General features: G+C 35.9%; 4 protein-coding genes and 3 long non-coding RNA genes across 7 annotated transcripts; 5 read left to right on the top strand and 2 right to left on the bottom strand.

Annotated features, from left to right (window-relative positions):
* Window positions 1-134: 134 nt before the first annotated feature.
* MYB80 (myb domain protein 103) lies at window positions 135-1,186 on the bottom strand. The gene is made up of 2 exons (XM_089615532.1): window positions 949-1,186; window positions 135-856 (listed from the first exon to the last, which is right to left on the bottom strand). Exons 1-2 carry the CDS (start codon window positions 1,079-1,081, stop codon window positions 135-137), a joined length of 855 nt encoding a protein of 284 aa, XP_089471658.1. The 5' UTR covers window positions 1,082-1,186.
* Window positions 1,187-1,552: 366 nt separating this feature from the next.
* On the bottom strand, window positions 1,553-3,152 carry LOC149398849 (putative amino acid permease 7). The gene is made up of 3 exons (XM_089615635.1): window positions 3,084-3,152; window positions 2,170-3,002; window positions 1,553-2,088 (listed from the first exon to the last, which is right to left on the bottom strand). The coding sequence occupies exons 1-3, from the start codon at window positions 3,127-3,129 to the stop codon at window positions 1,693-1,695; spliced, it is 1,275 nt and encodes a 424-aa protein (XP_089471761.1). The 5' UTR covers window positions 3,130-3,152; the 3' UTR covers window positions 1,553-1,692.
* A 1,785-nt stretch (window positions 3,153-4,937) lies between these two features.
* Window positions 4,938-5,790, top strand: LOC149398848 (GPI-anchored protein LLG1-like). Its single transcript, XM_089616017.1, has 3 exons — window positions 4,938-5,104; window positions 5,231-5,290; window positions 5,396-5,790. Exons 1-3 carry the CDS (start codon window positions 5,008-5,010, stop codon window positions 5,650-5,652), a joined length of 414 nt encoding a protein of 137 aa, XP_089472143.1. The 5' UTR covers window positions 4,938-5,007; the 3' UTR covers window positions 5,653-5,790.
* Window positions 5,791-11,253: 5,463 nt separating this feature from the next.
* LOC149398847 (BTB/POZ domain-containing protein) lies at window positions 11,254-14,618 on the top strand. Its single transcript, XM_089615600.1, has 5 exons — window positions 11,254-11,899; window positions 12,001-12,146; window positions 12,229-12,347; window positions 13,320-13,636; window positions 14,030-14,618. Exons 1-5 carry the CDS (start codon window positions 11,778-11,780, stop codon window positions 14,313-14,315), a joined length of 990 nt encoding a protein of 329 aa, XP_089471726.1. The 5' UTR covers window positions 11,254-11,777; the 3' UTR covers window positions 14,316-14,618.
* Window positions 14,619-16,371: 1,753 nt separating this feature from the next.
* On the top strand, window positions 16,372-18,102 carry LOC149398846 (uncharacterized). The gene is made up of 5 exons (XR_016297230.1): window positions 16,372-16,577; window positions 16,701-16,762; window positions 17,050-17,124; window positions 17,450-17,583; window positions 17,767-18,102. It is a non-coding gene; the product is annotated as an uncharacterized LOC149398846 (long non-coding RNA).
* Window positions 18,103-18,105: 3 nt separating this feature from the next.
* Window positions 18,106-19,440, top strand: LOC149398845 (uncharacterized). The gene is made up of 5 exons (XR_016297231.1): window positions 18,106-18,554; window positions 18,637-18,707; window positions 18,801-18,859; window positions 18,937-19,173; window positions 19,317-19,440. It is a non-coding gene; the product is annotated as an uncharacterized LOC149398845 (long non-coding RNA).
* A 1,370-nt stretch (window positions 19,441-20,810) lies between these two features.
* LOC149398844 (uncharacterized) lies at window positions 20,811-21,416 on the top strand. The gene is made up of 3 exons (XR_016296952.1): window positions 20,811-20,954; window positions 21,050-21,214; window positions 21,314-21,416. It is a non-coding gene; the product is annotated as an uncharacterized LOC149398844 (long non-coding RNA).
* Window positions 21,417-21,672: the final 256 nt, after the last annotated feature.

Raw genomic sequence — 21,672 nt, 5'->3', positions numbered from 1 at the left:
TGTGTGTGTGTCTCGCTATATAGCTTTTTTTTTTTTTATATAAAATGAGCTTTATTTACATTCCCGTGACTCATCAATCAGCACAGCTTATTCTTATCATTATTGGGTTGGGGTTTGCCTATAAAATGTGGTCGTTAGACCATCGGTTGCATGAGATCATCAGAAGAAGGCAAGTCCCACAAGACGCTATCGGAGTTGAACATAATGGGCTGCTCATTCCTCATCTCTCTCCTCGCCCCCGATTCTCCGCCGCCGCCGCCGTTATCCTCCGGAAGCCGCCGGTCTCCGGCGGTGCTTCCGGTGCACATGCTCTGGTTCCACGGCGAGCCGTCCCTCTCATTGCTGAAAGACGAGAGCTCGTACTGAAACGGGAACCCGTTGCTGCAGTTTCCTCCGAAGCCGTGGTGGCCGAGCTTGAGCTTCTCGTCTTGAGCGCCGCCAGTGCTGGGATTATGATTATGATTATGATTTTGATGGAAGTCGATGCGGGTCTTGGTGAGGAGATGAAGCATTTCGTCCTTGAAGCATCCGAGGGCGGCCTCGGCGAGGTGGGCGACCTGAGGGGGCTCGAGGGTGGTGGCGATCTCGGCCATCAGGTGAGAGAAGGGCTTGTGGGTCACGGGGTCGATCCCCATTCCCGACAGCTTCTTCTTCAGCTTCGTGTTCCAATGGTTCTTCACGTCGTTGTCCGTTCGCCCCGCGAGCTGCGCCGCTATTATGGACCACCGGTTTCCCACGATGGAGTGAAGCTTCACGATCGTCTGCTCCTCCGCGTCCGAGAACTGCCCGTGCTTCAGGTCCGGCCTCAGGTAGTTGGTCCACCGAAGCCTGCAACTTTTCCCGCATCTTTGGAGACCTTTGATGAATTTCAAAAACAATAAAAAAAAGAGAGATATAATCAGAGGAAAAAAGAAAAGACGAGAAAAAAAGAGACGAGATGAGACGTACCGGCGTTTTTGGGGATGAGGCGCCAGTTTCGAGTGCCGTGTTGAGCGATGTAAGAAGAGAGCTTGTTGTCTTCTTCGGGCGTCCATTGTCCTCTCTTCACGTTGTCCTTCTCGCAGCACGGAATCCGACCCATCGATCCGATCCCGACTCGGACTCTCTCTTCTTAATTACTAAACAACGGAGAGTTTGTTTATGTGTGTGTTTTTTCGAGGGGGAAGAGGAGACTATGGGTTAGTTTAATGGTTTATTTTATGTATAATAGATGGTAAAGCGTGAGTGATAAACAAGTGAGAAGCAATTTGTGTTATAAAAGGGAGTGAGTGAGGAAATATGGCATCAAAGGTGCGTGATTTAATTAAAGAATTCAACGCTGCTGGGCGTGTGATATCATATGCCGTTAGCTCACCCACAAGACGCCTGGTCAACCCTCTCTCTCTCTCTCTCTCTCTCTCTCTCTCTCTCTCATATCACATCTTCTTTGACCTCTCTTCTACTTTGTGCGTGCATTCGTGTGTGTATGTGTGTGTGTCACAAAACAGAACAGAACTTGACGAGTAAAGTAAAGCAAAAAAGCGTAGTATAAGACACAGTGAATGTGTCCGTACACAAGTTTATTAAAAATGTGGACCATGTATATGAATGAATGAACAAATGAATTCTCTCTACTTGATATAATAACACAAGTAAAGGAAGCGACGTCACTGAACTGAACTCTATGAAATCCTTGAGAGAAGTAAAAAAAAATCAAGCGGAGCTGAGCTTTGCGGTGATCAGTCCCTGGATCGACCCGACGAGAGCGAAGCCGGCGACGAGGAAGAACGCCAGACTGAAGAGCCTGAGCGAGAGCCACTTGGCGGTCCACGGCTCGGCTCCGGTGTGTCGCAAGTACATCTCCACCGGAAAATAGATGGTCATGGGCCAGAAATTCAAGCTTCCGAGCACTCCCAGGACTTGGTTGAAGTAAGGGAACACCAACGAGATCGTCGTCGTTGATGCCACGTAAGCAGTCCTCACACTCAGCCTCACGGGGTTCACTCTCACCACTCCCATTCCCGGCGTTTTCAGACTGTACTCTTTCCCGACGAATTCCCTCTCCGATAACCACCTCTCGATCGACGCAAACAATGGCTGGCTGTATATCTATACACACACACACACAAAAATAAACAATGGCTTATAAAATAGTGTGAGTGAGTGAGTGAGTGAATGCATTTTAGTTACCTGATAGCCTCCGACGAGATGAAGGACGATACAGGCGTTTGCCACGTGGCGGAGAACGGGGCTGAGAGAATCGAAGGCGTTCATGAGATTCCCGGGAGTGGAATCTCCGAAAGCGGCGTATCCGAATCCGCCGCAAGAGAGGTAAAAGAAGGTCGTGACGGCGATGGAAGTGGTCGAAGCTCTCCGCATCGTCTCGCTCCTCGCCGGAGGCGATCTCAGAGTGTCTCGAATCTCGTACAGGATCAGCGCGAACGGGTACGAGAACGCCACGTCACCCAGGGCTTGCGAGACGCGCCACGGCTTGTCGGCGCCGTCCGGCGGAGAGACGCCGTGAGCGGTTCCGTCGACTTTTCCGTTGGAGATGACGGCGGCGACGGCGAGGCCGAGGCCGATGACGGCGTAGGTGACGGACATGACGGCGGCGACGACGGAGAGGAACTGGATGTCGTTGAAATCGGGGATCTGAGAGAGGACGATCTGGACGGCGGCGAAAGTAACGATGACCGCGACGGTGGAGGAATCGAGCGTGGTTCCGACGGTGATTGTGTACGCCGTGGCGTAGCCGTACATGCTGACGTGGACCAGGACGGAGCAGAGAGAGGCTTTTCCCGCGCCCAGCGTGGCTCTCACGGCGTCCACGTAGGACGATGTCGACGTGTCATCGGAGCAGCAAGAGAGGAGAAGAAAGGCGGTGAAGAGAGTGGTGAGAGCGAATGAGAGGATTGCGATTGGCGCGGCGATCCAGCCGAGCTGAGCCACGCTCCAGGGAAGCGAAACCACTCCTGAGCCGATCACTCCTGTTATTATGTGCGCCACGGCCGTCCATTCGTTCCCTACGCGTACACATATTTATATCATCATCACTGTATCATCATATCATCAATCGCACACTATTCCCTTAATCATATGCTTACCAGTTCGGTGTTTTACGAGAAGTGGGATTCCAGATTCTTCTTCCATACTCGCTTCGCTTGCTTCTCTTTTTTTTTTTTAAGTTTTAATTAGCGAAATGGACTCCCCTTAATCTCTTTCATTAATCTAACTAATCATCAGCGAATTCGATGCACAAAAGACAGAGAGAAGGGAAAAAGGATCACGTTTTTGTTATTCCTTAAAAAAAAAAAAAGTTCCTCAATTTTGTCTTGGCCTCATGCGACATGTCGTTTTATGGTGAGAATCTGTAACAAGCCACGACATCACCAAAGAATTAAAAACGTCGAATTCTTGATTTCCTCTGATCGCTGAATTGGAATGTTCGAGGAACAAAGGTGATGATTTTATATACTATTAATTCATTGTTATTACTTGTGCAATATCAAATGGGTTAATTCTACAAAGAAAAAGGAATGTGATCAAACTAATTACCAAAAAAAAAAAAAAAATTCCATGCCTTTATGGATCCAATCCAATCGCTAACAACAGATAATACCATTTCATTTACCATAACGTAAGGACACTAAAACCAACTTATATCATTTACCATTTTCCCATATCGGCCTCCGATCCGAGCAACCAACTTATCTACACACAAATTATTATTACATCTTAACTAATCGGCGAGCTGGCCTGATTTCCCGGTTTGGCCTAGCTCTCTTACGTGGTCGCTCTCCCATTTGGCTCGAGAATCGTTTGTAGCGATTTGCTACCACAAGTTACAGACCTTGGAAACCCACACAAAGCGAGGTTTCCGATGTAGGAATCGTTGATGAAGGTGTTGAACGATCAAAAGGATAAAATGACGAAATTCGTAAAGCGACAAAATGGCAAAATTACGGACTTAGTAAAAAAAACGACAAAAAATAGGAAAACGGCGAAATTGGTAAAAAAAAAAAACAACAAAAAAAGGCAATTCTATAATGATACACATTATTTAAGTTTAATCTACTACTATAACATATGAATGTATGAAAACAATTTCACATGAAGGTACAATAAAATAATTTGTACTTTTATTTCCTTTTTGAAACCTCCCAACACGGACACAGATCAAATAAACTAATTCAAAAAATACACTTTTAATCAAAATAACAAAACTCAAAATAATAAAAAAAAAATTATATCATGAGTATTAAAATTTAATTTATGTGTTCAAAACACTTTTATACATAAAAACATAAGTTTTAAATAAAAATAAAATATGTTTTAATATAAAAGAGTTGGGCCCAAATCGATCATAATAAGGACCCGTGCCCAACCCCCTTCAATGGGCCCAATTCGGTTCGGCTCGGCCCATTTTCCAAAAAGAATCAATCTAGCCCAAAACCTCAAAAAAAAGGCCAAGCCGATCAGCCCATTAAAAGCTTAGCCCATTGACAACACTAATGGTCCATAACTAGTTTCTTAGAAACTCTGCCAAATTTGCATCATTACATTTGTATATGATGACATCACACCCATGGACAATTTACAGCATTTATGTCGTAGACTAGTTTGGATGTTGATTAATAAAATTATGTCGAGATATCTTTGTAATTCAATTTTAAAGCATCCAATTACAAGATAAGGTATCTTAAATCTGAAATATCTTCAAATTCTTGACGATATGTATGAAATCTGAAATATCTTCACACCGAGACTTGAGACCCCGTGAATAAGTTAAGATATCAGCAACCATAAATATTATAAGCTTTGCATTTTCTATTTTTAAGCAATTTTAAAGGGAAATGTATAATATCTTGATATTTTATAATAAAGAAAAGGATTCGGACATTTTGTGTATAAAATGAGCATTGTAATTGGAGTGTAGTCATTGACAGAGACGCGTTTGATAATTGATCAGTCTTTTTCCCTTCCAAATAATCATCAATTTTTTTTTTTTTGTTAATCGATCAATCAACTATGGAGTTACTGGGTCGGAGTTACTCAACACTTATCGTTTCCTTTGCTTTGATGGCTCTTCTTTCTTCGGCTTCATCCACTTCTTCTTTCATCTCAGGTTCTATTTATTTTCTTAAAAATAAATCTCGGAATCTATATATTCTTTTAAAATTTTCTAGGATTTTTATCAATTTTCTTTTGGTGCTCTATTTATCATGTATTAACATTAATAATATATATGCAGAAAACGCTGTTAATGGTCATCCTTCGACTACCACTCGCAAGCTTCTCACGAAAACTAAAGGTTTGATATAATTAATGAAATCAATTTATTGTGTGTCTAGTTCTGAATTTATAGAGATAGGGTGTTTATTAATTATGGCGCATTGTGGTGATATGTGGAATGTAGGTTGTCCCGTTGACTTTCACACAGTTGACTACACCCCGTTGACAAGCAAGTGCAAAGGACCGCATTACTCTGCGAAGCTTTGCTGCCATGGATTCAAGGACGTGGCTTGTCCGTACGTGGATTACATAAACGACATCGAGAATGGTTGCGCCGACGAAATGTTTCACTACATCAATTTGTACGGCGGATATGAGCCCGGCCTTTTCGCAACTCTCTGCAAGGAAGGACCCAAAGGTCTAGAATGCCCTTCGGAATAATCAACCATACAATTAGTTACTATGAATCGATTGTATCTCTTTCTTATTCATAAAAAATAAAATAAAATAAAATAAATTCAACTCTCTCTTTGCCCTTTTTATATTATTATTCTTATTCTTAATTGAGGGAGTTATTTAAGGGCCGTTTGGTTTAGTTTTCTAAACTCGTTTTCTGTTTTTAAATTATGTTTTCTGATTCTAATTTTTAAATTTAAAAAACAGATTTAGAATTACGTTTCGGAATATTTTAAATGTTGTTTGGTTATGTTTTACATTCAATCGTATAGAGATAAAATAGAAAACAATTTTTCATTGTTTTCTGTTTTCTAAACAAATTTCAAAGAAAACAGAAACATAATTCTAAATCTGTTTTCTGAATTTATAACCAAACAGTTTTTCTAAAACTGTTTTCTAGAATTTAGAATCAGAAAACAAGAATGAAAAACTTAACCAAACGGGGCCAATGTGCTAAAAAGTAAAAACATTGTGTACTCTAATCTTGAACGGTCAAAACTTATATTTCTTCTTCAAGATGTATGGGTGGGCAAAAGGAATGAATTTTGATTTGTTTGGTTCCAGGTCAAAACTCTCATCATTTTTCATTCCATTCATTCGATAACATAATCAATGGATTCCACTCAAGCAATCTAGTCATTTAGTTTTTGACCGTTTTGCTAAAACACCGAAATTGTACTATTAGTTGAGCAAATCCTTTGTAGTGTATTCAAATAGAAAAACAAATAAAGTGACCATTCTTAACTAATAGAATTAATGACATTTTCCTCCCTAAACTATGACGTCTTTAACAAATGACTATCGATATTTTAAAAGTTGCCGTTTTCCCTTTCACATTAGACAAGACCACAATTATGTTTTGATCTTTTTTTTCAAGTTTTCCGTCAAAATAGATGTTAAAGGGTCGTGATATCCATTCTTAATTACAATAGATATAAATATGTTACAATATCAATATATTGATCACACTCCAATAGGATCAATATTTATATACGAAGGGTTTGGAGATATCCATTCTTAATTACAATATCAATATGTTAATATTGCCAACCGTGATCATATCGTATTAATTATATGTACGTTTCCTTTTTCATTTTCAAAACCTGGTAAATGTGTGATTCTATTATATTATGAATATGATTGATATCTTATTGACTTTTATCTAAATTTGCGCTTATTATGCACGTACACGAAACGGATTGTAAAATAAATGGTGCGACGATATTTTCAAATTAGAGACACATTATTTTGTATTTTGGATGCATAAAAATGAATGAAATAAAAGCAAGGATATATCAACTTTATATATATATATATATATATATATGTGTATAAAATTTGTATTATTAATGATGATGTACCTCTAAATTTTACAGATTTTATTGATATTGGTGGAGGAATTTCTTTTAACCAAAATTCTATAGTAAAAGTGAAAGTTGTCAAAATTATGGACAGTCTTAATCGGCCTCAACATAATTATATAAACAATCTTATATCTTTTATAATCAATCAGATATGAAAAAAAGAAAGATTTTTTTTTTGTTTGCTTAGACAAAAAGGACTCGAATTCGATGAAAGCGAATAGTGTCTCTTCAAAAGCTCAAATTAATATTTTAAATCCAAATATAATCATTTGTTCTAGATTTTTTTTTAGAGAAACGGTTGGTGTAGGATTTCGTCCTCCTCCGTAACAGAACAAGGCAGACATTTCTAATCTAAGGCAAAACTCCGGCCAATTATCAACTAATACTCATTTCTCTCAACAATCATCGTTCAAATTTCAAAGAGAAGAGCAAAGACCTCTAATAACCTCACATTTACACCGGAACTAATGTTAGAAAACCCTCCGCCCCCAATAGCTTACATTTCCTTTCCTTGTTAATAAAAATACTCAGCAATGTTCTCGTTTTCTTGTGTTATTGGTTTCTTAATAGAAGTAAAATATAAAAGAGCATAGAAGTTTAATTAATTATCACCAGATTTAATACTCACTATTGAATCAAAGTTGGTTTCTTATATTGTCGTTTTCGTTTTTTAGATGAATTCTCCTTCCTTTAGAATATTCATTTTTTTAGCTGACGTATATATAGACTTGATTTTCAAACGGCTATCACTTCAATACCATTTATAACCATAATCCTAAAAAAAATATGCTCCTCTGCTAAATAAACTTGGGATCCTATTTATTCTCACAAAACTAGTCCTAAATAAACTTGTGAGAAGACTACATATATATTTATGTGTATATGTGGGAGTTATTTCTAGTCTTCTCACATTGAATTCGATCCCATCAATATGTAGTTTGTTACGCTCTCTTTCGAATTGTGAGTGTTTGATGACCTAACCTCTCTTTTAGGGAAAAGATCAAATAAACATAATATATATGATTGAAATATTGAACAACGAGATATAATATTATGAGCAAATAAAGGAAATAAAAATAAAATAAATGAAGATAATTGCCACTTGTAAGAGTGGCAATTCTCATATTGAACTTTGAAAAATGCAGTTTGATACTTGATGGGTAAGCCCATGATGACAACTATCTTATTAATATAAGATATTCATAAATATATATGTATATAGTGTCTAGCTGTTATTTATCTACTCTATTTTGTTACGGAAATGTCCCACTCATTCTTGTGCCTTGATTTTGACAACCCTATATCTTTTTTTTTGTTTCAATTCATTAAACCTATGTGCGCAAAGACCAAAATATAATGATAGTCCGGATATTTTTGCTTAATTTATTATATTATAACGGAGTTATACGATCAGTTCAAAGGCATAGTAGAGAGGTCACTGGTCACTGCTAAACTTAGCACACTGCAAGATAAATTTTTTATTGTATTTTTCTGAAGCTGTGAATTTGGAAAATTGAACATTGGAATAAGCTAATCTAATTGCAGCACTTCAATGTTTTTATTTTTAAACATTTTGGATGGAGGAAAATTATAAAATCTGAGAGAACATAAGAGAGAAAAAAAATATAATTAAAAGTGAGAATTCATTTTTTTTAATTAGGTGAAAACTATAAAAACAAATCACTCAAATTTGTATTTCTTGTTGATATGCATCTCTCTTTGTTCTATCTCTTTTTTCACCTCAACTTTTTTCTTGATTTCTAGATATAATAAAACTTTTTATTTTTATTTTTTGCAAACATTTTCATCAAGTTTTCACTCTTCATAAAAAAAAAAAGATCCAATTTCAAACATCAAAAAAAAGTTGAAGACTAGTAGTGAACCACCATTGGTGGTGATGAGAAAAGTATATGGTGGCCCATTAAAAAAAATGTAATATTGATAAGAACGATTCCCATATTCACTTCATTTTCAGTGGAATGGGGGTTTCAAATATGTGAAATTACAATAATGGCTTGACCCCATTTTAAGTGAAAAAACTATATCCGAAAATCAAATTGAGTATTATTATATGGGCAATCAAGTCTTGCAACAGGTGGCTATATATGTATGGGTGTTATTCCAACAATAATTATAACTGTAGATAGTGTCATTATACAATGAAAAGATTACTTGTTTTGTTGGGATGCTTGGATGATGTATATCACATTTTCTGCTTGGTCCACTTGAACTTGAATAGACGCATGACTTTCTTTACAAATTAATTTATTACTTTCTAGTCACCAGTCGAAAATGATTTATTTTGTTCTTTTCTTCCACCAATCCTAGAGAGGCAAAAGAGTTCGAGAATCTAGCTCTTTCTAATCAATTACTTGCCTTATTTTCTTGAACATAGATAGTCTTATGATATATTTAAGTTCTCATTGGATATTTTCTATAGTATTAAGATAACGGTTTTACTAGCATGGTCTAAAGCCCCAAAAATTTAGTTTGAGCGACACTAACTTATTTATTTGAAGTTTCTTCTTGCGTAAGTTCAATTTCCAAAAAAAAAAAAAAACGAATATCTTCAATTTATTGAAAAGGCTAGTAAAAAAACTAGTTGTGGTCTATGATGGATTCGAGAATAAAAATGTATTTAACCGGCACTTTTTTACAAAAATATCGATAATACATACGATATCTTGAACATCGATTTAAGTTTTTGACCGTTTTAAATTTAGATGATAAAAACTCTTTTCATAAAAATAATAACTGGATTGTTAACGAAATTTTGCTTTTTTTCGGCATTATATTAGTGGTTTCCGATAATCAAACGGAGTATTTTGCGCATTTGGAGTATAACCAAGAAAATATCAACAATTTTCATTTAAAATAAAATATGCGGTCCACCCTAGTTTTTGTTTGAATGAAAAATAAAGTTTGATAGATGATGATACATACATAGTTCAATCAACAACGTCGTAGTTATTGTTAATGCGATTTCTCGGATAACATTCATAGGACACGCGTCGGGTGCGAGCTTGCTACGTGTCTCAATCTTGTGTTCTCGGGGTCACGTTTCCTCGGGTCTCGAAAGAGTGGTGAATGTTTGCTTCGTCTTGAGAGTCATTCGGATTGGTGATTATGTTCTTCTCGACTTCTTCATTGTTTTCTTCGGATCTTCTCTTCATTCTCTTATCTTCGTCTCGATTCATTCGTCTCTTTTCTCCGTCTTCGTCTTTGTCTTTTTCGGTCTTTTGAGTGCTTTGAGAGCTTTGAGAGTTTTTTTTTTTTCTCTTGAATTCGATCCCTCTTGAATTTTGTTGTTAGTATTTGCGTTCTTGAGTGATGAATAGAAAAGGAGAGTGAATTTGGTTTTCTTGGTTTTCTTTTGCCTTCGTAGAGAATGACTTTTTTTTAATATATAAATGGTGAAAAATGAGGGGTATTAATTATAGGATTTTGAGTGTGCAAAGTCATGGGCATGTGGGGCCCACTTAGTCGAAGGGATTTTTAGATTTTGGGGATTCTTGCGGAGAGACCCTCCGGTTCTGTGGATTTTGGCAGAGGGGTTCTTCGATTCTGTGGGTTCTAGTAGAGTAATCTTCTGATTTTGAGAGTCTTGCGGAGAGGTCTTTTGGTTTTGGACAAGACAACAGAAGGATCCTCTGGTTTCAGGACCTTTGACGGAGAGATCCTCCCATTTTGGATATCTTGGCAGAAGGATCATTCGGTCACGAAGTTTTGAGGAAATCTTTCAATTTATGTCGTTTTTACCTTTAAATTGTCGTTTCCTCTTTATGTAAAATTCAATATAACAGTCATACAACCCACTAAAGTATTTTGCTTTTATGAAATGAATGCATTGTTAGCTTATTCATCCCTTTCCTTAACTTCTTTATTTGAATAACTTCTATTTGATACAAAATAATGGTCTCACAAATCAATCAGTTGCCTTTTGATTGAACCATACCTTCCTAAAATCAACATTTTGGAATGGCGGGATATTCCAGAAGTCGTACAAGTGTAAGAATCTTATTTCCTATCCACCAAAAAAAAAATAATTAATATCTCAAAAGTAGCATGAGGAGAGATTGAGAACATCCTAGCCATCCATTGTTAGCCAAGCGTACCAAAGTGGGGTATCTACAAAGACAAAACTTCAAAGCCATTCAACTAACTCAAAAAACACCAAATAAAAACCGCAAGAAAGAATTGGATACTTTGCTTTTAAGCACCCCAAAAAATCAATCACTTATTCCTTACCTCTTCAACCATGTCATTGACAATCGACGTACACAAAGCCCATAATAATAACAAAACAAAAAAAATAATAGTATGAAGCCAATAAATAATCCTCACATCTCTCTCCCTCTCTCACCTAATACGACATAAAAGAAGAGACTTGCCTTGAGAGCCTTGTGAGGCAAAATTGGTGAAAAAAAAAAAAAAAAAAATTAACCAGAGCACAAAAAAGCAGAAAACTTTGGAGACCCAAATGAGCAAATATTAATCTGAGCATATCATTTTGCGCAGCGAAGAAAAAAAAAACAGAGGAACATAGGCTGAAACAAAGTGGGTGAGAAAACAGAGTGAGTAAAAACAGGGGAGTTAGAGGAACATAGATGCTTATGAAGAGCAGTGAGAAGCGCGTAGAGAATAATAAAGCTGGGAAAGCGTGGAGATTTCATTTTGGAGGGTTTGTTTGATTGCATCCATGAAGTCACTGTGGCCTTGTCTTTGTCTTGTTGTTTTGTTGATAGGATGACCACCGAGTCCGCTTACCGAGTCGAGACCGCTCCGAGGCTCGCTCAGTGGCGTATCGACAACTTGGCCTCTTGCTCTTACCGCAAATCCGACCCCTTCAAGATCGGAATCTGGAATTGGTACACATACATATACATAATAAACATGATCTGAAATTCCTCTGTTTTATGCTCTGTTTTTTTTTTTTACCTGGAGCTCTGTTTTTTAAATTCAATTCAAGGCATTTGTCTGTGGAGAAGAGCAGAGCTTTGTTTGTGAAGCTCTACCCCGAAATTTCAAACGTAACCAGAGATAATCCTCCGATCGCTTCTTTCGTCATCCGTGTTCTTAGCTCCGTAGGAGATCGAAAGGCTTTGGTTCATCCAGGTATATTAATTATATTAATTGAGAATTCATTAATTGATCAACATTATTTTCCCCTCTAAACTATATAATATACTTGCTGCAGAGATAAAAGACAAACAGCTCAAAAACAACGACGATTTCATTTGGGCTCTCGACGTCCCGTTCACCGGAAAATTCATCATCGACATCGAGTTCCTCGATCTAAAGACATCGTCTCCTACTGTGAGTACGAGAATATTATATATACTTGTCTTAAATTTATCGGACATGTGTCTTTTTTTTTTCCTCTTTTGTCTCCATCTAAATCCTTGCAATTAAATTATAACGCGTCCTATATAAAACGATGATATGTATCATTTAATTCAATGGACATACAAAGAGGATCCGGATTCTGATAAATGTGATGAGTATATATACATATCAATTCACAATTACATATTATAAATTTATAATGCATATAATAAATAAGAATAACCTCTTTGTCAATTGAAAGAAAAAAAATTACCATTAATTTTTGGTATATTTTTATTTCAGTGTTTAGGTAAATAGCTCACTGAAGTTAATGGATTTACAACATAGTCAAATTTTGTACAAAATTAGTAAAATAACTAAAGGTGATGTAACTAAATAGCCAATTTAAAGTTATGAATTTACAAAATAACCAAAATTTGTATTAATTTAGTGAAATAACAAAAATGTGCAGTAATCTGATTTCAAAAAAAAAAATTTGACCCCAAAAGTATTTTTTTTTTAAAGTGATGAATTGTTTATAATGATCATACAAAAATTTAATCTTGGTTGGGAAAAAAAAATTGAAAACGTTAATTTAGCTAAAGTTGAAACTTTGACTATTTTGCTAATCAATAAGTTTTAAATTACTATTTTGTACAATTTTCCAATAACTGAATTTACAAATAAAAAAAAAAAAAAGTGCAGGCATTGAGTTTTAATACAAAACAATTGGGCTATCATTAATTTTTTTTTTTTTATTATCAAGTAACTTAAGTTATTCTTTTATAAAAAACTTAAAAGTTTGATTATTTTGCTAGTCAATCAGTTTTAAATGACAATTTTTTTTTTACATTGATCCATAGAATATGTAACTTATAAAATGTGCAAGTAAAAAAGAAAGAGATCTTTTTTTTTTAAATGAAGAATGTTAGGCTTGTAACAAAGTATAATATTTGCTTTCAGGGCTCGGAACCTTGTTCGATTTGGACAGAGGGGTTGACCCTGAAACAATCCAATGCGACGGCTCTGGTGTTCCTCAGCCGAATGTTGACCGAAGCAATCCACACGGACATTGTGATCAACGCCGCTGATGGAAGCATCGGGGCCCACAGGGCAGTCCTCGCTGCCAGGTCGCCGGTTTTTCGCAGCATGTTCTCGCACGACCTCAGAGAGAAAGAACTCTCCGCCATTGACATTTGCGACATGTCCTTTGAATCGTGTCAAGCTCTCCTCGGTTACATCTACGGCAACGTCCGGACCGAAGACTTTGTGGCCCACAGGTAAGTAAAAAAAATGTATTTAATTTAGGAAAAATTGTACAAGATAGCCATTTGAAACTTATTGATTAGCAAAATAGCAAAAGTTTCAATTTTTTCAGCAAAATAGTCAAATTTACGTTTTCCAAATTTTTTTGACAATCAGGATTAAATTTTTTTACGATTATTATAAACAATTTATCACTTTCAAAAAAATTCATCTTGGGGTCAAATTTTTTTTTGAAACCAGATTGTTGCACATTTCGACTATTTCACTAAATTAAGACAAACTTTGGTTATTTTGCAAATTCATAACTTTAAATTGGCTATTTAACTATATCACCCTTTAATTTAATTTAATTTATCAAAATTGCCTTAAAAAGAAATATTAATTTCATGTTTATTTGCTACCTATAGGCTTGCCCTGCTTGGGGCCGCGGACAAGTATGACATCTCGGACCTGAAACAGGCGTGTCACGATAGTCTTCTCGAGGACATTGACACGAAAAATGTGCTCGAGAGGCTTCAAAACGCGTCGCTCTATCAGCTCCCGGAGCTGAAAGCCAGTTGTTTGAAGTACCTCGTCAAGTTCGGAAAGATATTCGATATCCGCGAGGACCTCAACGCCTTCTTGCTCTCCGCCGATAGAGAGCTTGTCGCCGAACTCTTCCACGAAGTTCTTGGTGCCTGGAAAGGCTTCTGAGAGTTCTTATTACCAACTCTTATGCCTTGCAAACCAAGCAAGCGTTTACCTCATCATGATCCTCTCAACTTTGGGTGATCTTCTAAATTGATCCCATGAAGTGGATATTTTATTATCTTGTCAAGGAGATTGATTCTTTTTTGTGAATACACAATATATACACATGTGGGATTGGTTTTTAGGTCTATATGATATAAATATACATTATGCATTTGTAAATATGTTGGTATATTGTATGACATAGATTTTTCACATCTTTGTCACACAAACACAAATTCTTGAATGAATAGATTGGTTTATACATATTTAATTATCTCAGATTTCTCTAATAGATATGTAGTTTAATTAGAGGGGGGAAAAATAAATAATAATCCTTAAGGAACTCTTGAATAATTAATTATATATGAAGCCTTGAAATGGTTTTTCTTATTTTTGCGTGGAATCCAATTCCCAGTCCACTGTGTATTTTAAGTTTTAAGAGCTGCTACAACAACATAGAACCAATATTTAAAAGAAAAAAAAATATTGATGCCTTTAAATTGAATTGCTTATCAAAGTGTTTCTTATTTTGGGCATTGTTTGTGTAAGCTCAGTTTCCTATTTGGCTATTTTTCGCAGTATTTTTACTATGGTTACTGTATAATTTATTTTCGTGCAAGGTAATCTCCATTGTTGGCAGGTATTGTTTGTGCAAGGTAATCTTTGGTATTAATATTTTGTGGTGTGAAATCTTCTTAATTTCAAGTATTGTTTATGTAAGCTAATCTGTGTTTTTTTAATTTTTGTTTTATTTTGTGCTGCTAGATTTGGTGGTATGAAATGTTCTAGATTGTTGGTATTATTTATTTTGGTGGTGTTTTTCTCCTCTCTTTTTTTTTTTTGATTGCTTGAATTATATGTAGTTACAAACAGTATGCTCCGCGCGTTGTAGCGGAATAATTAATATATTTTAGTATAGAGGAAGAAATATATAAAGACATGTCCAGAAATATCTAAATTGAGAAAAAATGAATTATTTTTTTTTTGAGACATTGTTATCTTTTGGATTAAAAAAAATTGGTACGAATGAATCAAGTTCGTCGAGTCATTTGGGCCGAACCAAAACAATCTCATTATTTTATCTTAACGTTTTGTTGATCCGATAAGAACTAAATAATTAAATATAAAAAATTAATTATTTGTAAATGGGTCTTTTCCGATATTGGACTGGGCGGCCCAATACCTGATTGCACTTGGGCCGAATCCTCCACCCCACAGTCAGAACCATCCGGAAGCACAAGTACAAACGATGCACCCTCCTTCTATTCACATGGTTTAACCCATGTACCACTATGTTTGACATATTCTAAAATATCACCCATTACTATATAAAAAGAGTGTAATCAGGATATTAATTTTCTATTTTAAACGTTCAAAATTCATTTATAAAGATTTAAAATCATAACAAAAAAAAATCAAAACAATTTTTTTTTTAAATGTCAAGATTTATTGACATCGTCGCCTTTTTATTGACATTGATGTCAATAAAAAGGTAGCAATATCAATAAATTTTCAACTATTTTCCAGAATTTTCAGATATTTGTTCAAAAACTTCAAGAATTCTCAGAATCGTTCTTTCATTGTTTTTTTAACTTCACTAGCCATATAAATTCAACGAAAAGCGCTACTAGAACGATTTTTTTCATAAAAACCTCTAAACCCTAAAGTGACGAAAGTGAATAAAAGTGCATGAAAATAAGAACAAACCTTGCTCTATGAGATTTCAGCCGCTGGAAAACATAAAATCTTTCTCAACTACGCACGAGAGAGACACATGAGAGAGAGAAGATAAAAAAAAGTCAATAAAAAGTAAATACAAAATCAATAAAAGTAAATAAAAAGAGTTTGGGTTAAGAGTATTTTTGTACGTAAAATTAAAGATGGACATAGATTTGGATTAATTTGAGCTTATTGGTTTTGGTTGTTTTGTTTTCACTAATGGGCCCAAAGGCGAGGCCCAAAGAAGAATCTGCTGGGGGAGTTTAAGCGCCAAAATGAATTGCTAAGCGCCAAAGAAAGGGAAATCAGAAAAAAGGAAAGTAAGACTAGTCAGAAATCGGAAAATGGAAACCAAATGTTTTTGTACCGTTGGGAAAGAGTTTGATCGGTATATAAGTGTGTGTGAGAGAGAAACATAACTCATTTCCCTCGAGTTAGGGTTTCAAGGCTCTCTCTCTCTCTCTCCCGATCGTTCTGATAAAAGCGCCGACGAACTAATCCAAGGTTCTCTCGCTCTCTCTCTCTATCTCTATCTCTAAAGATCGTTTGCATCAACGATGATCCGTGTTGGCTAGGGTTAATTAGAATGTTCAACTTGTTCATTGAAAAAGAAATTCTGAATGTTAGGGTTTGAAGGCGCTCTCTCTCTACCGATCGTTCGAGTAAAAGCTTTGACGGACTGATCGAAGGTTAGCTCTCTCTCTCTCTCTCAAGATCGTTTCGGTTTCAGTTTCGTTTTCACAACAATTTCCCCAAATTTTGGTTGCTCGTTGAAATGGTTGTTCTTAGGTATACATTTTTTTTTTTTTTTTTGTGGAATCCGATTCCCATTCCACTGTGTATTTTAAGAATGCCAGGACAACATGGAACCAGTATTTGGGAAAAAGAAAAAAAATAACGATGGCTTTAAATTGAATTCTTGATCAAATTGGTTATTGTTTTTCTTAGCTGTTATGAATTCTCTTGTTTTGACGAGGTATATGGAGTGCAAAGCCATGAATTTCGAGGACTTTGCCGAGACCGCGGTCGACCAGCCTTTCTCTCAGAAGCGGTACATTTTTTTTATGTGAAATATCTGGTATTTTTGTGTGTTTGGATACTTAATAATTGATCCATGTTTAATAATCGCGATTCACTTGTTTGTTGAATTACTGGACAAAGACTTTTAATTAGATTGGAAATTGCATATCGTTCTCTTTTTAACTATAAATACACGATCGAGGTAAGGCTTATAATGATAAAGAATGTTAATCTTGTATTTGATTGATCATAATTTAGGACAATTTACAATAAAGAATCAACAATGATCGAGTGTTGTGTCTATATTGCTATAAATACACTTTTTCTTACCTATGATTTTATTTTCTTCTCTTCAGCCACGACACGAAGCCCACGCTCCTTCGTCGAGTGCCTCGCAGCTCAAGCTATTCCCCAAGTCCGCCGAAGTGCTTATTTTATTATTTTCTCATCGCTGTTATTAATTCTCTTGTTTTGACGGCAGATACATAAGGTATGCTTATTTCCATCTAAACTGTTTGTTTTTCTATTCATAATACATCTTCATAAACAATGGGTTTTTTTTTCCTGATTACTTGTATAATTAATTTCCCTTCCTGTAGCTTCAAATGTGTTCTGGGACATTGAACCCGTCACTGCCCTGTTTTTCATTAATATGTTCCCCTCCATTTTTTAGTTTGAAAGACTGAGAAGACGAAGACGAAAAAGATCGTTTGATTCTTCAACATGATCTTTTCAGGTACATCTTGTTTAGCAATTTATAAGCTTTTTCTTCAGCAATTTTTTCTTCATTAACAATCGTCTATGCATAATCTTAATACGAACTATCATATTTTCATCTTCGATCTCCTAATTAGATACTTTCATGGATTACTAAAGGGATTTAAGTTTCATGTATTTTCATAGTCTATTATTTTTATATATACTAACAAATTTATTGATTAACCTCTCCTGCACTGTTTTGGCTGGTTCTAAAAAAATTTGTCATAGGATTTTTTTTTTTTTTTTTTTTTTTTTTGTGTGTAGAGGGGTTTAGGTTGTTGGGCCGGCCGAGTGTTTAGGCGTCTATTTTTTTAGAGTCTGTCAAAGCTTTTGGGGGATGTTAATCAATATCTATTTTTTTCTAAAATCTAATCTTATAAAACTATATGTATTATGTTTTTTGGCTTAGAATTATATGAAGTTACATTCCTTTATGTAAAACTATAAGATTGAGCCTTGATGTATTGTTAACCGTACATATACTTATTGTTCAACTATTATGTTACATCATATTACTATCTCACCCCTTATATATGAACTACAAAGGCTTGATCCTTTTCTCTCTCCTAAAAAGAAGAGAAAGGGTATGTAGGCAGCTCAAATATGAGTGCAGCCAGACTTTTTACTTGCAGATGCATGGAAGCACTAAAAAGATTGCTTCTTGGAGATAGAGATGATGAATGTGGATCCTCTTCATTTCAGGTAAACAAATAGTGGTTTATTCCATTTCTTTTGCTCTCTGCTTATTCTGTGTAGCTAAAATGTGTCTGGATTCTACAAACAGGGTGTTCAGCGTAAGATGGAGCTTTTCATGCAATCGACGACTTTAAATGTTTTTCCATCTTCTCTCTTATGGTGAGTAATGAGCCATCTCAATCTACGAAATGTTCAAATTTTTCAAATTTTTTAGTCAAAATTATCTGAATGGATCATCTTTTGCCTCTCCAGATTTCAAAAGATAGAGAGATCTCTGGTTTTAGCCCGTGAGAGTCAGCCTAATTCCTCTTGTGCGTGCTGATCAACCCAATCCTATGAGAGTCTGAAAATCCTTCTTAATTCTGATTTCCCGTCTTCTTTTTTGCAGTTATGGAGGATACGGAATATGGATCTCAGCCTTCAGCTTTTGATGAAGTCATTTTCATCACTAACACGATTTCTTCTTTTTTTTTTCCTGGATTATTCTCCTATTCTCATTGTTGTACTCATGTTATTCCCCAATTCTTTATTCAGTAAGGACAATTTGCCAGCATTACACGCTTGATCCTCAGCTCCTTTGTCGAGCTCTTTGCTTTTACTGTGAGTTCAAAGCAAAATCCAAAAGGTAATGAAAACCTTATCGCCACTCTTTTATCCAGTTTTTTTTTTTTTTTTTTTTTTTTTTTTTTTTTTTTTTTTTTTCAATTTCGATTTTTCAAAAACAAACATACTCTAATTTTGGTTACTCATTGAAATGGTTGTTATTAGGCGGCCCCAAATATGGTGGTTACTCTTCTTGATATGACAGCCCCGTGGATGTTCAGGACCGACGAATCCGCCAAGCCAACAACCAGGTCCCACATCCAGCAGAAGTAGAAGCAATAGGTCGTAATTTATGATGGTTTGATGTAATTTTTTTTTTTTTTTTTTTTTTTTTTTTTCTATTTGCTTTTGTGAGTCGATAACCCAATAAACCTCAGTATCAGTAATTTCCAGTGATCGTGTTGACGTCGTCCCGAGGATCGTCGCCCAGCTCACCGACGAAGCCAACATCGCCCAAATCTTGCTTTTGTGGTATATTGTTTTACCTTCTCTTTCTATTATTATGGAGATGTTCAATTTGGTTATCTTTTTATCGATCTTTTTCAATGTCAGACATGTCTCGTTGGAGCTGGCCCTGACGGGAAACACACTGATCTAGAGTCTGTTATCACAGCCCAATCAACGTTGGGGTTGAAATGGATAAAGTCTTGGCTTAAGATCTAAAGTCAGTGCAGAGACTAGTTCAAGCAGAGTCTTTTTTTACTTTATTTTTTATTTTTATTTTTTACTTTTCTCGCTTACTGAACTTGTTATGAAGTCTGATGCAGAGTATCTTTTATGTACCAACACACATGTATGCTTTTTGGGAGAACTACGCTGCTTCTGAGTATGCTTGGGAATCTGCAACTCCTTCGGGCACTGCACTAATGATGCTAGACGCTGATAAGATGGTCGTTGCTGCTAGTTCTCACAACCCTATTCTCGCCAGTGCGTTGACTCGCTTCCAAATAAGGTAAAGTTGCTATCACTTCTATCATGTGTTACTTCATTTATGTTCTAACGTGCATATTTACATCTAACAGGAAAGCTCGTCTCTCTTCCCGGGACAGATTAAGCTTGGTAGTATTAGTCTACTAACGATTACAATAGAATGTGTGAGGGACTAGGTAGGACTTAGAATACAAGCGGAATAACGGTTTGTACAAATTGTGCAACTGCTATTTTCTTTTTCTTTAGTTTTTTGTAGGTGCATATGTGTATATATTTATATATATATATATATATATATCTTACAATAAGCTCGTCTCTCTTCCCGGGGGAGAGACGGAGCTTGGTAGTATTAGAATCTCGTATTAAGCTCGTCTCTCTTCCCGGGGGAGAGACGGAGCTTGGTAGTATTAGAATATCGCAGTAAGCTCGTCTCTCTTCGCGGGGCAGAGATTGAGCTTGGTAGTCTTAGATAGTAGATAGCTAGTTAGACTGTGAATCAGTTGGTTCAGGTACAAATTTTAGACCTTTTTACAGTTGTCAAATTAATACAACTGTTTTTTTTAGTGGTTGTACAACTTGTGCAACCATGTGGTCTTATTATTAAATTTTTTTTTTTGCAGGTACTGTCTCATGATCTTGCGGGCTACTTAGGAATAGGATACAAGTAGCACTAGAAATAGGAAAGAAGTTAGAATATCCAAATGGTTTGTTTAAACTGTCACTTTTTTTTTTTGGCAGGTCACACGTGTTTTTACTTTGAACTACTAGTGGCTTGATCCCGGAAAGGGTAAGTAGGCAACTCAGTCAAATGTTGTTTCTGAGTGCAGCCACAATCCAGCTTTTCCTTAACTTGTAGCTTACACATTGTGTACGGTGAGTTGGTGAAACATATGTCCAGGCTACTTTTTTTTTTTCAAATTAACTTTTTTGTATGAACAAGCACTAATGGACATTCAACTTTGTTACAGATTGGAAGCTGCTTTGGACATTCAATTATGAGTGCAGCCATAATTGCAGATGTTGAGTGAAGATCTCAAGTTCCTTTGTGGCGAAAGCCCTTACTCGTCAACGATCAAATCGATTCCCTTGCCTTGATATCTGGTCTTCTCAGAGTCTATCATCTCTCCCAAAAGGTAGTGGTTTGCAATAGTTACATAAGCATATTTTAAATTGTTATAGTGGTGATGATGGTTTGATTCAATTTTTTGGATAATGTTTGATGAAAAATGCAGATCTTAAGTGTCGAAACCCTGGCATAATTCATCATTTGACGGATCAGGGCTTGTGAGACTCTTTCTTCCAACTAACTTGGACAACCAGGAGTTCTTTACAGAGTAGGACCCCATATACAAAATTCCCTATGTTATGCTTTTTGCATGAAATACTAGAAAAACTAATTTCCTGTTTGCTTCGCAGGAAATACGGAATTGCCAATATTGGAATAGTCAGTGTCATAAAGAACTACGACTTCATTGAGTGGGAGTCTTTCTTACCTATTCTTTTCGCTAGATACTTGAATATGTTTGAGGTGATTGCTTGAAACTTGAATCATTTTAATATTTTAATTAAAGCTTTGTAACTGATCTCTTTG

Source organism: Urtica dioica, chromosome 5, assembly GCF_054948205.1.
Source record: "Urtica dioica subsp. dioica isolate 48M chromosome 5, U.dioica_male_clone48M_v1_H2, whole genome shotgun sequence".
NCBI lineage: Eukaryota > Viridiplantae > Streptophyta > Magnoliopsida > Rosales > Urticaceae > Urtica > Urtica dioica.
The sequence above is the reverse complement of the archived record's forward strand: the minus strand, read 5'-3'. Positions and strand labels throughout refer to the sequence as shown.